The 13,449-nt window shown below is 55.3% G+C and overlaps 2 protein-coding genes across 4 annotated transcripts in view; both read left to right on the forward strand.

Annotated features, from left to right (window-relative positions):
• The first annotated feature begins 3,166 nt into the window (after positions 1-3,166).
• On the forward strand, positions 3,167-11,102 carry LOC146763921 (uncharacterized). 2 transcript variants are annotated; one of them, XM_085566783.1, is made up of 2 exons: positions 3,167-3,991; positions 9,057-11,102. In XM_085566783.1, exons 1-2 carry the CDS (start codon positions 3,182-3,184, stop codon positions 9,102-9,104), a joined length of 858 nt encoding a protein of 285 aa, XP_085422909.1. In that variant the 5' UTR covers positions 3,167-3,181; the 3' UTR covers positions 9,105-11,102. The 2 variants fall into 2 exon arrangements, with proteins under 2 accessions (XP_085422909.1, XP_085422910.1); XM_085566784.1 differs by having other exon boundaries at positions 3,549-3,991; positions 9,061-11,102.
• Positions 11,103-11,672: 570 nt separating this feature from the next.
• Positions 11,673-13,449, forward strand: part of SMAD4 (SMAD family member 4) — a 37,242-nt gene continuing 35,465 nt past the window's right edge. For both annotated transcript variants that reach the window (XM_085566777.1, XM_085566778.1), the window contains exon 1: positions 11,673-12,156. In XM_085566777.1, the coding sequence (XP_085422903.1) occupies positions 11,908-12,156 (249 nt within the window). In that variant the 5' untranslated portion in view covers positions 11,673-11,907. The remainder of the gene's footprint in view (positions 12,157-13,449) is intronic.

Consider the following 13,449-nt stretch of genomic DNA (forward strand, 5'->3'; position numbering starts at 1 on the left):
ATTAACACAGGGTGAAAAAGTAGAATTTTGGGGGTTTTCCAGTGGGGTTCAAGGGGACAAGATGGAGGGATTTGAGCATGTCCTGGCCTTCTCCTTCTCTTCTCCTTCTCCTTCTCCTTCTCCTTCTCCTTCTCCTTCTCCTTCTCCTTCTCCTTCTCCTTCTCCTTCTCCTTCTCCTTCTCTTCTCCTCCTTCTCCTTCTCCTTCTCCTTCTCCTTCTCCTTCTCCTTCTCCTTCTCTTCTCCTCCTTCTCCTTCTCCTTCTCCTTCTCCTTCTCCTTCTCCTTCTCTTCTCCTTCTCCTTCTCCTTCTCCTTCTCCTTCTCCTTCTCCTTCTCCTTCTCCTTCTCCTTCTCCTTCTCTTCTCCTTCTCCTTCTCCTTCTCCTTCTCCTTCTCCTTCTCCTTCTCCTTCTCCTTCTCTTCTCCTTCTTCTCCTTCTCCTTCTCTTCTCCTTCTCCTTCTCCTTCTCCTTCTCCTTCTCCTTCTATTCTTCTTCTCCTTCTCCTTCTCCTTCTCTTCTCCTCCTTCTCCTTCTCCTTCTCTTCTCCTTCTCCTTCTCCTTCTCCTTCTCCTTCTCCTTCTCCTTCTATTCTCCTTCTCCTTCTCCTTCTCTTCTCCTCCTTCTCCTTCTCCTTCTCCTTCTCCTTCTCCTTCTCCTTCTCCTTCTCCTTCTCCTTCTCCTTCTCCTTCTCCTTCTCCTTCTCCTTCTCCTTCTCCTTCTCCTTCTCTTCTCCTCCTTCTCCTTCTCCTTCTCTTCTCCTTCTCCTTCTCCTTCTCCTTCTCCTTCTCCTTCTCCTTCTCCTTCTATTCTCCTTCTCCTTCTCCTTCTCCTTCTCTTCTCCTCCTTCTCCTTCTCCTTCTCCTTCTCCTTCTCCTTCTCCTTCTCCTTCTCCTTCTCCTTCTCCTTCTCTTCTCCTTCTCTTCTCCTCCTTCTCCTTCTCCTTCTCCTTCTCCTTCTCCTTCTCCTTCTCCTTCTCCTTCTCCTTCTCCTTCTCCTTCTCCTTCTCCTTCTCTTCTCCTTCTCCTTCTCCTTCTCCTTCTCCTTCTCCTTCTCCTTCTCTTCTCCTTCTCCTTCTCCTTCTCCTTCTCCTTCTCCTTCTCCTTCTCTTCTCCTTCTCCTTCTCCTTCTCCTTCTCCTTCTCTTCTCCTTCTCCTTGCCCTCCATGTCTTGCTGTGCTGGTGACACTTTTCTGTTGGTTTAAGGTAGAGACAAACTGTCCAACATAAATCATAGATACTACAAACTATGTTTACATTATTGTAAGAGGTAGTTTTTGGTGTAGAATGTAAACACCACCCCAAGGGCGGATTCTGTGCACAGTGACCTGCTGGACAGAGCGTAGCTCCTTGAGAAAGAACGCTGCAGATAATAGAGAATTAACAACCTCGAGAAACCAACCCTATGCATTCCCACTCCTGCTTCGGCTGGGTGGGCTGGAAGAAAGGAATTCTGGAATTCTCGGGGTCACCTCTGCTGCCAGAGCGCCGAGAGCTGGGATGCGATGCAACGCTTGTGCTGCAGGGGTGGTTCTGCACGGCACCCAGCCCCGATGCAGCGGCCCTGCAGCTCCTGCAATGAAAACCAGCCCCGACATTGTCCCCAAGCTCACAACGCCTCTCCAAGAGCTGAGTTCAGGGTGGCACTGCCAGGTTCACCGCACAAACCCCAGCACTTCCCTCCTGGAGCGCTGCTGGCGCTGGGTGTGAGGAGATCTCCTTGGCTGAGGGTGCAGGTGGCTGCGGGCAGAAGGGGCTGTGCTCGTTAACTCTTTAATTAGTGCTAATTCAACCCGCCCCTGGCACGCAGGGTGCTGCTGTGGGGCTGGCCAAGGCGGCGGGGCCACGAGTGCCTGGTGTGGGACACCGCCTTGGGCTGGAGATCTCATCTCCCAGCCAGAATTCCTCCAGGAAAAGGTAATTTGTGCCTCACCCGGCGAATCCTGGTGCGGAGAGGCTGCAATTACACCTAGGGATGACAAATGCAGCAGTATTATATATTGCTTTTCAACCTAAGGCCTTCAGCGTGTGGAAGTGACTGTAAATGACTGAACAGCAAGAGCAGGAAAAGTTTTGACAGGGCAACACAACAATTTTTTAAAATTCCCATTATTCTTGGTTCTCATTAGGGCGGCTGTGACAGCGTGCCAGCGCCTTGCCAAAATCCTGTTGGACTCAGGAAAAGCACATCGCATTTTTCCGGGGGCACAGCGCATCCTGCCCTGTGTCCAAATGCCAGCTCCACACCGCGAGGGCAGGAATGTCCAAGGCTTCAGTTCTAAAACAGCTTTTCCTTTCCAGCCGAGGAGATGAGGAGAGGGGAGGCAGAGCTGCGGGCAGGGCTGTGAGTGCCAAATTCTGGGAGAGTTCCTGAGGAGCTGGGAAGGGAATGGAGAATTCCTGAGGAGCTAGGAAGGGAATGGAGAGTTCCTGAGGAGCTGGGAAGGGAATGGAGAGTCCCTGAGGAGCTGGGAAGGGAATGGAGAGTTCCTGAGGAGCTGGGAAGGGGCTGGAGAGTTCCTGAGGAGCTGGGAAGGGAATGGAGAGTTCCTGAGGGAGCTGGGAAGGGGCTGGAGAGTTCCTGAGGGAGCTGGGAAGGGAATGGAGAGTTCCTGAGGAGCTGGGAAGGGAATGGAGAGTTCCTGAGGGAGCTGAAGGGGCTGAGCCTGGAGCAAAGGAGGCTCAGGGGGACCTTGTGGCTCTGCACAGCTCCTGACAGGAGGGGACAGCCGGGGGGTCGGGCTCTGCTCCAGGAACAGGGACAGGAGGAGAGGGAACGGCCTCAGGCTGGGCCGGGGAAGGCTCAGGGTGGAACCAGCAGGAATTTCCCCATGGAAAGGGGCTCAGGAACTGGAACTGCCCAGGAGGGTTGGATCCCATCCCTGGAGTGCCCAGGGAGGGTCCGTGTCCCGCAGAGCTCGGGGGTGCTGCCAGGGTGGGGAAGGGATGCTGCCCGCACTCCTGGTTCCCTGGGGCTATCCTGCATCCTGCACCCCGTGGGATCCCGTGGGATCCAGTGGGATCCAGTGGGATCCCGTGGGACACTCTGGGATCCCGTGAGATCCTATGGGATGCTGTGGGATCCAGTGGGATCCCGTGGGACACTCTGGGATCCCGTGGGATACAGTGGGATGCTGTGGGATCCAGCATAATGATGGGGGCTCCATTGGGATCCCGTGGGATTCCATGGGATCCAGTGTGACGCTGTGTGATACAGTGGGATGCTGGGGGTTCCCGTGGGATGCTGTGGGATCCTGTGAGATCCCGTGGGATGCAGCGGGATCCAGTGGGACCCAGCTGGACCCTGTGGAATGCAGTGGGATGCTGTGGATTGCTGTGGGATGCTGTGGAATCCAGTGGGATGCAGTGGAATCCCTTGATATCCCGTGGGATGCAGTGGGATCCCGTGATATCCCGTGGGATGCAGTGGGATCCCGTGATATCCCGTGGGATGCAGCGAAATCCCGGTTCCCCGGAGCGCAGCCCGCCCGCTCCGCTCTCCCCGCGGCGCGCCGCCCGCCAACCACAAACACAACGCGCCCGCCCGCGCAGGCGCCGCGGGACCCGGATGTGGCGGATGCGCGGCGGGACCCGGATGTGGCGCATGCGCGGCGGGACCCGGATGTGGCGCATGCGCGGCGGGACCCGGATATGGCGGATGCGCCACGGGGCCCGGATGTGGCGCATGCGCGGCGGGACCCGGATGTGGCGCATGCGCGGCGGGACCCGGATGTGGCGCAGGCGCGGCGGGACCCGGATGTGGCGCATGCGCGGTGGCAGCGGCCCGGACGTGTCGGGACCAGCGGCGGCGGCGAAAGCGACCGGAGCGAGCGGGACACGGGCACGGGCACGGGCACAGCACCGGCACAGCACCGGCACCGCACCGGCACCGACACCTCGGCAGCGGCAGCGGCGCCGGGGCTGCCCCGAGCCGCCGCCGCCGCGCCCGGGCCGGAGGCCCCGGCCTGCCCGCGCCCCCTCGGCGGCCGCGCCCAGGTAAGGCCGGACCGGCCGGGCCCGCGCCCGGGACCCTTCCCCGAACCGCGGCACCGGCCCGGCTCCCCGCGGGACGGCCCCGGGGCCGGAGCCGGGACACCGCGCTGGGCCGGGGAAACACCGCCCGGCCCGGAACAAAGTTTGGGATGTGGGAAGGGAACGGGCGAGCAGACACAGCGAGCAGCGCAGAGTGGAGAGCGACCCAGGGATCCTGTGCCCAGAGTGACCCAGGGATCCTGTGCCCACACTGACCAGGGATCCTGTGCCCAGAGTGACCCAGGGATCCTGTGCCCAGAGTGACCCAGGGATCCTGTGCCCACACTGACCAGGGATCCTGTGCCCACACTGACCAGGGATCCTGTGCCCAGAGTGACCCAGGGATCCTGTGCCCAGAGTGACCCAGGGATCCTGTGCCCAGAGTGACCAGGGATCCTGTGCCCAGAGTGACCCAGGGATCCTGTGCCCACACTGACCAGGGATCCTGTGCCCAGAGTGACCCAGGGATCCTGTGCCCACACTGACCAGGGATCCTGTGCCCACACTGACCAGGGATCCTGTGCCCACACTGACCAGGGATCCTGTGCCCACACTGACCAGGGATCCTGTGCCCAGAGTGACCCAGGGATCCTGTGCCCAGAGTGACCAGGGATCCTGTGCCCAGAGTGACCAGGGATCCTGTGCCCAGAGTGACCCAGGGATCCTGTGCCCAGAGTGACCAGGGATCCTGTGCCCACACTGACCAGGGATCCTGTGCCCAGAGTGACCCAGGGATCCTGTGCCCAGAGTGACCCAGGGATCCTGTGCCCACACTGACCAGGGATCCTGTGCCCACACTGACCAGGGATCCTGTGCCCAGAGTGACCCAGGGATCCTGTGCCCAGAGTGACCAGGGATCCTGTGCCCACACTGACCAGGGATCCTGTGCCCAGAGTGACCCAGGGATCCTGTGCCCAGAGTGACCCAGGGATCCTGTGCCCACACTGACCAGGGATCCTGTGCCCAGAGTGACCCAGGGATCCTGTGCCCAGAGTGACCAGGGATCCTGTGCCCACACTGACCAGGGATCCTGTGCCCAGAGTGACCAGGGATCCTGTGCCCAGAGTGACCAGGGATCCTGTGCCCAGAGTGACCCAGGGATCCTGTGCCCACACTGACCAGGGATCCTGTGCCCAGAGTGACCCAGGGATCCTGTGCCCACACTGACCAGGGATCCTGTGCCCACACTGACCAGGGATCCTGTGCCCAGAGTGACCCAGGGATCCTGTGCCCAGAGTGACCAGGGATCCTGTGCCCAGAGTGACCCAGGGATCCTGTGCCCAGAGTGACCCAGGGATCCTGTGCCCACACTGACCAGGGATCCTGTGCCCACACTGACCAGGGATCCTGTGCCCAGAGTGACCCAGGGATCCTGTGCCCAGAGTGACCAGGGATCCTGTGCCCACACTGACCAGGGATCCTGTGCCCAGAGTGACCCAGGGATCCTGTGCCCAGAGTGACCCAGGGATCCTGTGCCCACACTGACCAGGGATCCTGTGCCCAGAGTGACCCAGGGATCCTGTGCCCAGAGTGACCAGGGATCCTGTGCCCACACTGACCAGGGATCCTGTGCCCAGAGTGACCAGGGATCCTGTGCCCAGAGTGACCAGGGATCCTGTGCCCAGAGTGACCCAGGGATCCTGTGCCCACACTGACCAGGGATCCTGTGCCCAGAGTGACCCAGGGATCCTGTGCCCACACTGACCAGGGATCCTGTGCCCACACTGACCAGGGATCCTGTGCCCAGAGTGACCCAGGGATCCTGTGCCCAGAGTGACCAGGGATCCTGTGCCCAGAGTGACCAGGGATCCTGTGCCCAGAGTGACCCAGGGATCCTGTGCCCAGAGTGACCAGGGATCCTGTGCCCACACTGACCAGGGATCCTGTGCCCACACTGACCAGGGATCCTGTGCCCAGAGTGACCAGGGATCCTGTGCCCAGAGTGACCCAGGGATCCTGTGCCCACACTGACCAGGGATCCTGTGCCCAGAGTGACCCAGGGATCCTGTGCCCAGAGTGACCAGGGATCCTGTGCCCACACTGACCAGGGATCCTGTGCCCACACTGACCCAGGGATCCTGTGCCCACACTGACCAGGGATCCTGTGCCCAGAGTGACCCAGGGATCCTGTGCCCAGAGTGACCAGGGATCCTGTGCCCAGAGTGACCCAGGGATCCTGTGCCCACACTGACCAGGGATCCTGTGCCCAGAGTGACCAGGGATCCTGTGCCCACACTGACCCAGGGATCCTGTGCCCACACTGACCAGGGATCCTGTGCCCAGAGTGACCAGGGATCCTGTGCCCACACTGACCAGGGATCCTGTGCCCACACTGACCCAGGGATCCTGTGCCCACACTGACCAGGGATCCTGTGCCCACACTGACCAGGGATCCTGTGCCCACACTGACCAGGGATCCTGTGCCCACACTGACCAGGGATCCTGTGCCCACACTGACCAGGGATCCTGTGCCCACACTGACCAGGGATCCTGTGCCCACACTGACCAGGGATCCTGTGCCCAGAGTGACCCAGGGATCCTGTGCCCAGAGTGACCAGGGATCCTGTGCCCACACTGACCAGGGATCCTGTGCCCACACTGACCAGGGATCCTGTGCCCACACTGACCAGGGATCCTGTGCCCACACTGACCAGGGATCCTGTGCCCAGAGTGACCAGGGATCCTGTGCCCACACTGACCAGGGATCCTGTGCCCAGAGTGACCAGGGATCCTGTGCCCAGAGTGACCCAGGGATCCTGTGCCCACACTGACCAGGGATCCTGTGCCCAGAGTGACCCAGGGATCCTGTGCCCAGAGTGACCAGGGATCCTGTGCCCACACTGACCAGGGATCCTGTGCCCAGAGTGACCCAGGGATCCTGTGCCCACACTGACCCAGGGATCCTGTGCCCAGAGTGACCCAGGGATCCTGTGCCCAGAGTGACCAGGGATCCTGTGCCCAGAGTGACCCAGGGATCCTGTGCCCAGAGTGACCAGGGATCCTGTGCCCACACTGACCAGGGATCCTGTGCCCACACTGACCAGGGATCCTGTGCCCACACTGACCAGGGATCCTGTGCCCACACTGACCCAGGGATCCTGTGCCCAGAGTGACCAGGGATCCTGTGCCCAGAGTGACCCAGGGATCCTGTGCCCACACTGACCAGGGATCCTGTGCCCACACTGACCAGGGATCCTGTGCCCAGAGTGACCCAGGGATCCTGTGCCCACACTGACCAGGGATCCTGTGCCCACACTGACCAGGGATCCTGTGCCCAGAGTGACCCAGGGATCCTGTGCCCACACTGACCAGGGATCCTGTGCCCACACTGACCAGGGATCCTGTGCCCAGAGTGACCCAGGGATCCTGTGCCCAGAGTGACCAGGGATCCTGTGCCCACACTGACCAGGGATCCTGTGCCCAGAGTGACCCAGGGATCCTGTGCCCAGAGTGACCCAGGGATCCTGTGCCCACACTGACCCAGGGATCCTGTGCCCAGAGTGACCCAGGGATCCTGTGCCCACACTGACCAGGGATCCTGTGCCCAGAGTGACCAGGGATCCTGTGCCCAGAGTGACCCAGGGATCCTGTGCCCAGAGTGACCAGGGATCCTGTGCCCAGAGTGACCCAGGGATCCTGTGCCCAGAGTGACCCAGGGATCCTGTGCCCAGAGTGACCCAGGGATCCTGTGCCCAGAGTGACCAGGGATCCTGTGCCCAGAGTGACCCAGGGATCCTGTGCCCAGAGTGACCAGGGATCCTGTGCCCAGAGTGACCCAGGGATCCTGTGCCCAAACTGACCAGGGATCCTGTGCCCACACTGACCAGGGATCCTGTGCCCAGAGTGACCCAGGGATCCTGTGCCCAGAGTGACCCAGGGATCCTGTGCCCAGAGTGACCAGGGATCCTGTGCCCACACTGACCAGGGATCCTGTGCCCACACTGACCAGGGATCCTGTGCCCAGAGTGACCAGGGATCCTGTGCCCAGAGTGACCAGGGATCCTGTGCCCACACTGACCAGGGATCCTGTGCCCAGAGTGACCCAGGGATCCTGTGCCCACACTGACCAGGGATACTGTGCCCAGAGTGACCCAGGGATCCTGTGCCCACACTGACCAGGGATCCTGTGCCCACACTGACCAGGGATCCTGTGCCCAGAGTGACCCAGGGATCCTGTGCCCAGAGTGACCAGGGATCCTGTGCCCACACTGACCAGGGATCCTGTGCCCACACTGATCCAGGGATCCTGTGCCCACACTGACCAGGGATCCTGTGCCCACACTGACCAGGGATCCTGTGCCCACACTGACCCAGGGATCCTGTGCCCAGAGTGACCAGGGATCCTGTGCCCAGAGTGACCCAGGGATCCTGTGCCCACACTGACCAGGGATCCTGTGCCCACACTGACCAGGGATCCTGTGCCCAGAGTGACCAGGGATCCTGTGCCCACACTGACCAGGGATCCTGTGCCCAGAGTGACCAGGGATCCTGTGCCCAGAGTGACCCAGGGATCCTGTGCCCACACTGACCAGGGATCCTGTGCCCACACTGACCAGGGATCCTGTGCCCAAACTGACCAGGGATCCTGTGCCCACACTGACCAGGGATCCTGTGCCCAAACTGACCAGGGATCCTGTGCCCACACTGACCAGGGATCCTGTGCCCACACTGACCAGGGATCCTGTGCCCAGAGTGACCAGGGATCCTGTGCCCACACTGACCAGGGATCCTGTGCCCAGAGTGACCCAGGGATCCTGTGCCCACACTGACCAGGGATCCTGTGCCCACACTGACCAGGGATCCTGTGCCCAGAGTGACCCAGGGATCCTGTGCCCAGAGTGACCAGGGATCCTGTGCCCAGAGTGACCCAGGGATCCTGTGCCCAGAGTGACCCAGAGATCCTGCAGGTGGCTTTGGTTGCCACTCTGCGTTGAAAATTGATTTCAATTCGATTTATTGAAACTTTATTCTTTTATATTTCATTCAACTCGATCTCTTCCCATCCCTTTCAAATTTTTTTTTGGGGAAGAAAGTCACGCCGCCACCCAACCGCACCATATCGCAGCAGAAAAGCTGAAATTTGAGGAAAGTCAAAAAGCTGTGACCACAACACCCGAAATTTGAAGAAAAGCAAAAAACCCGCCACCCAAACGGCCAAAATTGGAAAAGAACCCAAAAAACGGCCACCGAAACGGCCAAAATCTGAAGATAGGCAAAAAACGGCGGTTGAAACGGCTAAAAGTTGAGGAAAGGCAAAAAGCCGTGACCAAAATGGCCGAAATTTGAAGAAACCCCCAAAAAACGACGAGTGAAACGTCCGAAATCGGTGCGGAAAAGCCGAGATTTGAAGAAACTCCAAAAAGCTGCGCCCGAAACGGCCAAAAACCGGAAGAAACCCCAAAAAACGCCGCCCGAAACATCAAAAAATCGAAGAAACCCCAAAAAACGGTGCCCGAAACGGCAGGAATTTGAAGAAACTCAAAAAACGTCGAGCGAAACATCCAAAATTGGCGCGGAAAAGGTAAAATTGGAAGAAAGGCAAAAAAAGCATCGCTGAAATGGCCGAAATTTGAAGGAAACCGAAAAAACGTCGACCGAAACATCCAAAATCGGCGCAGGAAAAGCCAAAATTTGAACAAAACCCCAAAAAACGTCGACTTAAACCTCCGAAACCGCCGCGTCGAAGCCGAAAGTTGAAGGGACTCAAAAAAGCCGCGCCCGAAATTCCCAGAATCGCAAGAAGATCAAAGAACCTCGACCGAAACAGCCAAAATTTGAAGGAAACCCCAAAAAACGTTGAGCGGAACATTCAAAATCGGAAGAAACTCCAAAAAGCCGCGACCAAAACATCCAAAACTTGAAGGGAACCCGGAAAACGTTGCCCGAAACGTCCAAAAGTCAACGAAAACCCAACAAACGTCAAGTGAAACTTCCAAAACTTGACGAAAGCCCAAAAACGTCGCCCAAAACCTCCGAAATTGGAAGAAACTCTAAAAAGCCGCTCCCAAAACGTCCAAAACTTGAAGAAACTCAAAAAGCTTTGTCTGAAACCTCCAAAACTCAACGAAACTCCAAAAAACGTCGCCCGAAACCTCCAAAATTGGAAGAAACTCAAAAAGCTTTGACTGAAACCTCCAAAACTCGACGAAACCCAACAAACATCGCCTGAAACCTCCAAAATCTGAAGAAACTCAAAAAAGCGACTCCCGAAACGTCCAAAACTTGAAGGAACTCAACAAACGTCGACCGAAACCTCCAAATTTCAACGAAACCTCCAAAACCCGTTGACCAAAACCTCAGAAATCGGAAGAAACCCAGAAACGCCGCAACCGGAACGTCCAAAACTCGACAAAACTCCAAAAAACGTCACCCGAAACCTCCAAAATCTTGACAAAACCCAACAAAAGTTGCCCAAAACCTCCAAATCTTGACGAAACCCAACGAAAGTCGCCCAAAACCTCCAAATCTTGACAAAACCCAACGAAAGTTGCCCAAACCCTCCAAATCTTGACAAAACCCAACAAAAGTCGCCCAAACCCTCCAAATCTTGACAAAACCCAACAAAAGTTGCCCAAAACCTCCAAATCTTGACAAAACCCAACGAAAGTCACCCAAAACCTCCAAAACTTGACAAAACCCAACGAAAGTCGCCCAAAACCTCCAAAACTTCACGAAACCCCAAAAAAGCCGCGCCCGAAACGTCCAAAACTTGACAAAACCCAACGAAAGTTGCCCAAAACCTCCAAATCTTGACAAAACCCAACAAAAGTTGCCCAAAACCTCCAAATCTTGACAAAACCCAACGAAAGCCACCCAAAACCTCCAAATCTTGACAAAACCCAACGAAAGTCGCCCAAAACCTCCAAATCTCAACGAAACCCCAAAAAAGCCGCGCCTGAAACGTCCAAATCTTGACAAAACCCAACAAAAGTTGCCCAAAACCTACAAAACTTGACAAAACCCAAAAAAGCCGCGCCTGAAACGCCCCAAAACTTGAAGCAACTCAACGAACGTCGAGTGAAACCCCCAAATCTCAACGAAACCCCAAAAACCAACGCCCAAAACCTCCAAATCTTGACGAAACCCAACGAAAGTTGCCCAAAACCTCCAAATCTTGACAAAACCCAACAAAATTTGCTCAAAACCTCCAAATCTTGACGAAACCCAACAAAAGTCGCCCAAAACCTCCAAAACTTGACAAAACCCAAGAAAGCCGCGCCCGAAACGTCCAAATCTTGACGAAACCCAACAAAAGTCACTGAAAACTTCCAAAACTCCACAAAACCCCAAAAAAGCCGCGCCCGAAACGTCCCTAAACTTGACGAAACTCAACGAAAGTCGCCCAAAACCTCCAAATCTTGACAAAACCCAACGAAAGTCGCCCAAACCCTCCAAATCTTGACAAAACCCAACAAAAGCCACCCAAAACCTCCAAAACTCGACAAAACCCAAAAAAGCCGCGCCCGAAACGCCCCAAAACTTGACGAAACCCAACGAACGTTGAGTGAAACCTCCAAATCTCAACGAAACCCCAAAAACCGACGCCCAAAATCTCAAAATCTTGACAAAACCCAACAAAAGTTGCCCAAAACCTCCAAAACTTGACGAAACCCAACGAAAGTCACTGAAAACTTCCAAAACTCCACGAAACCCCAAAAAAGCCGCACCCGAAACGTCCAAATCTTGACAAAACCCAACAAAAGCCACCCAAAACCTCCAAAACTCGACAAAACCCCAAAAAAGCCGCGCCCGAAACGTCCCAAAACTTGACGAAACCCAACGAACGTCGAGCGAAACCCTCCGAAAATCACAACAAACCCAAAGAACTCCCCGAGCCTTGAAGGAACCCCACGACCGCCGCCACCGCACACGCGTGTCCCATGGAGAGCATGCCGGCGGCGGGCACGCCGACGAGCGGCGACGCGTGCCTGAGCATCGTGCACAGCCTGATGTGCCACCGGCAGGGCGGCGAGAGCGAGACGTTCGCCAAGCGCGCCATCGAGAGCTTGGTCAAGAAGTTGAAGGAGAAGAAGGACGAGCTGGACTCGCTCATCGCCGCCATCACCACCAACGGCGCCCACCCCAGCAAGTGCGTCACCATCCAGCGGACGCTGGACGGGCGGCTGCAGGTGGGCACGCGTGTTGCTGGCGTGTTGCTGGCGTGTTGCTGGCGTGTTGAGGGCGTGTTGTTGGGGGTTGGGGTGTTACGTGTTAGATGGCGCGTGTTGCACGCTGCATGGGGCGTGGGATGTGTTGCACGCGGCGTGGTGCAAGTTGCGTGGGACGTTGCGTGTCGCGTGTTGCGGGGGAAGTGGTGCGTGTTACAGGTTACATGCTACGTATCATGTTGCATGTTACATGTTACATGCGACATGTTACTCATTAGACGTTGCGTGTTACGTGCTGCATGTTGCGCATTACACGTTGCATGCTACATGTTACATATTACATGTTACATGTTACTTATTAGACATTACATGTTACACGTTACACATCACATATTCATGTGACATGCTACATATTACGTGTTACACGTTACATATTACATGTTACATATTACGTATTAGGCATTACACGTTACACGTTACATGTTACATGTTACACATCACATATTGCGTGTGACATGCTACATATTACGTGTTACATGTTACATATTACATGTTACATGTTACATGTTACATGCTACATATTACATATTACGTATTAGGCATTACATGTTACACATTACATGTTACACATCACATATTGCATGTGACATGCTACATATTACGTGTTACATGTTACATGTTACATATTACGTATTAGGCATTACATGTTACACAGTACATGTTACACATCACATATTGCATGTGACATGCTACATATTATGTGTTACATGTTACATATTACATGTTACATGTTACATATTATGTATTAGGCATTACATGTTACACACTACATGTTACATGCTACATCTTACACATCACATATTACGTGTGACATGCTACATATTACGCATTACATGTTACATATTACATGTTACATGTTACATATTACTTATTAGACATTACATGTTACACATTACATGTTACACATCACATATTGCATGTGGCATGCTACATATTACATGTTACACGTTACATATTACATGTTACATGTTACATGTTACATGTTACATATTACTTGTTACACATTACATGTTACATGTTACATATTACGTATTAGGCATTACATGTTACACACTACATGTTACATACTACATGTTACACATCACATATTGCATGTGACATGCTACATGTTACATATTACATGTTACATATTACATGTTACATGTTACATATTAGCCATTACATGTTACACGTTACACATTACATGTTACATGTTACACATCACATATTACATGTGACATGCTACATATTACGTGTTACACGTTACATATTACA

Source organism: Lonchura striata, chromosome Z, assembly GCF_050655825.1.
Source record: "Lonchura striata isolate lonStrDom1 chromosome Z, ASM5065582v1, whole genome shotgun sequence".
NCBI lineage: Eukaryota > Metazoa > Chordata > Aves > Passeriformes > Estrildidae > Lonchura > Lonchura striata.

Excerpts from the sequence above, each read along its gene's own strand:
- LOC146763921 (XM_085566783.1), top strand. The coding sequence starts at position 3,182 with ATGGGATCCAGTGTGACGCTGTGTGATACAGTGGGATGCTGGGGGTTC. Across the intron at positions 3,992-9,056 it reads CCCTCGGCGGCCGCGCCCAG|AAAGTCACGCCGCCACCCAA; the intron begins GTAAGGCCGGAC and ends TTTTTGGGGAAG.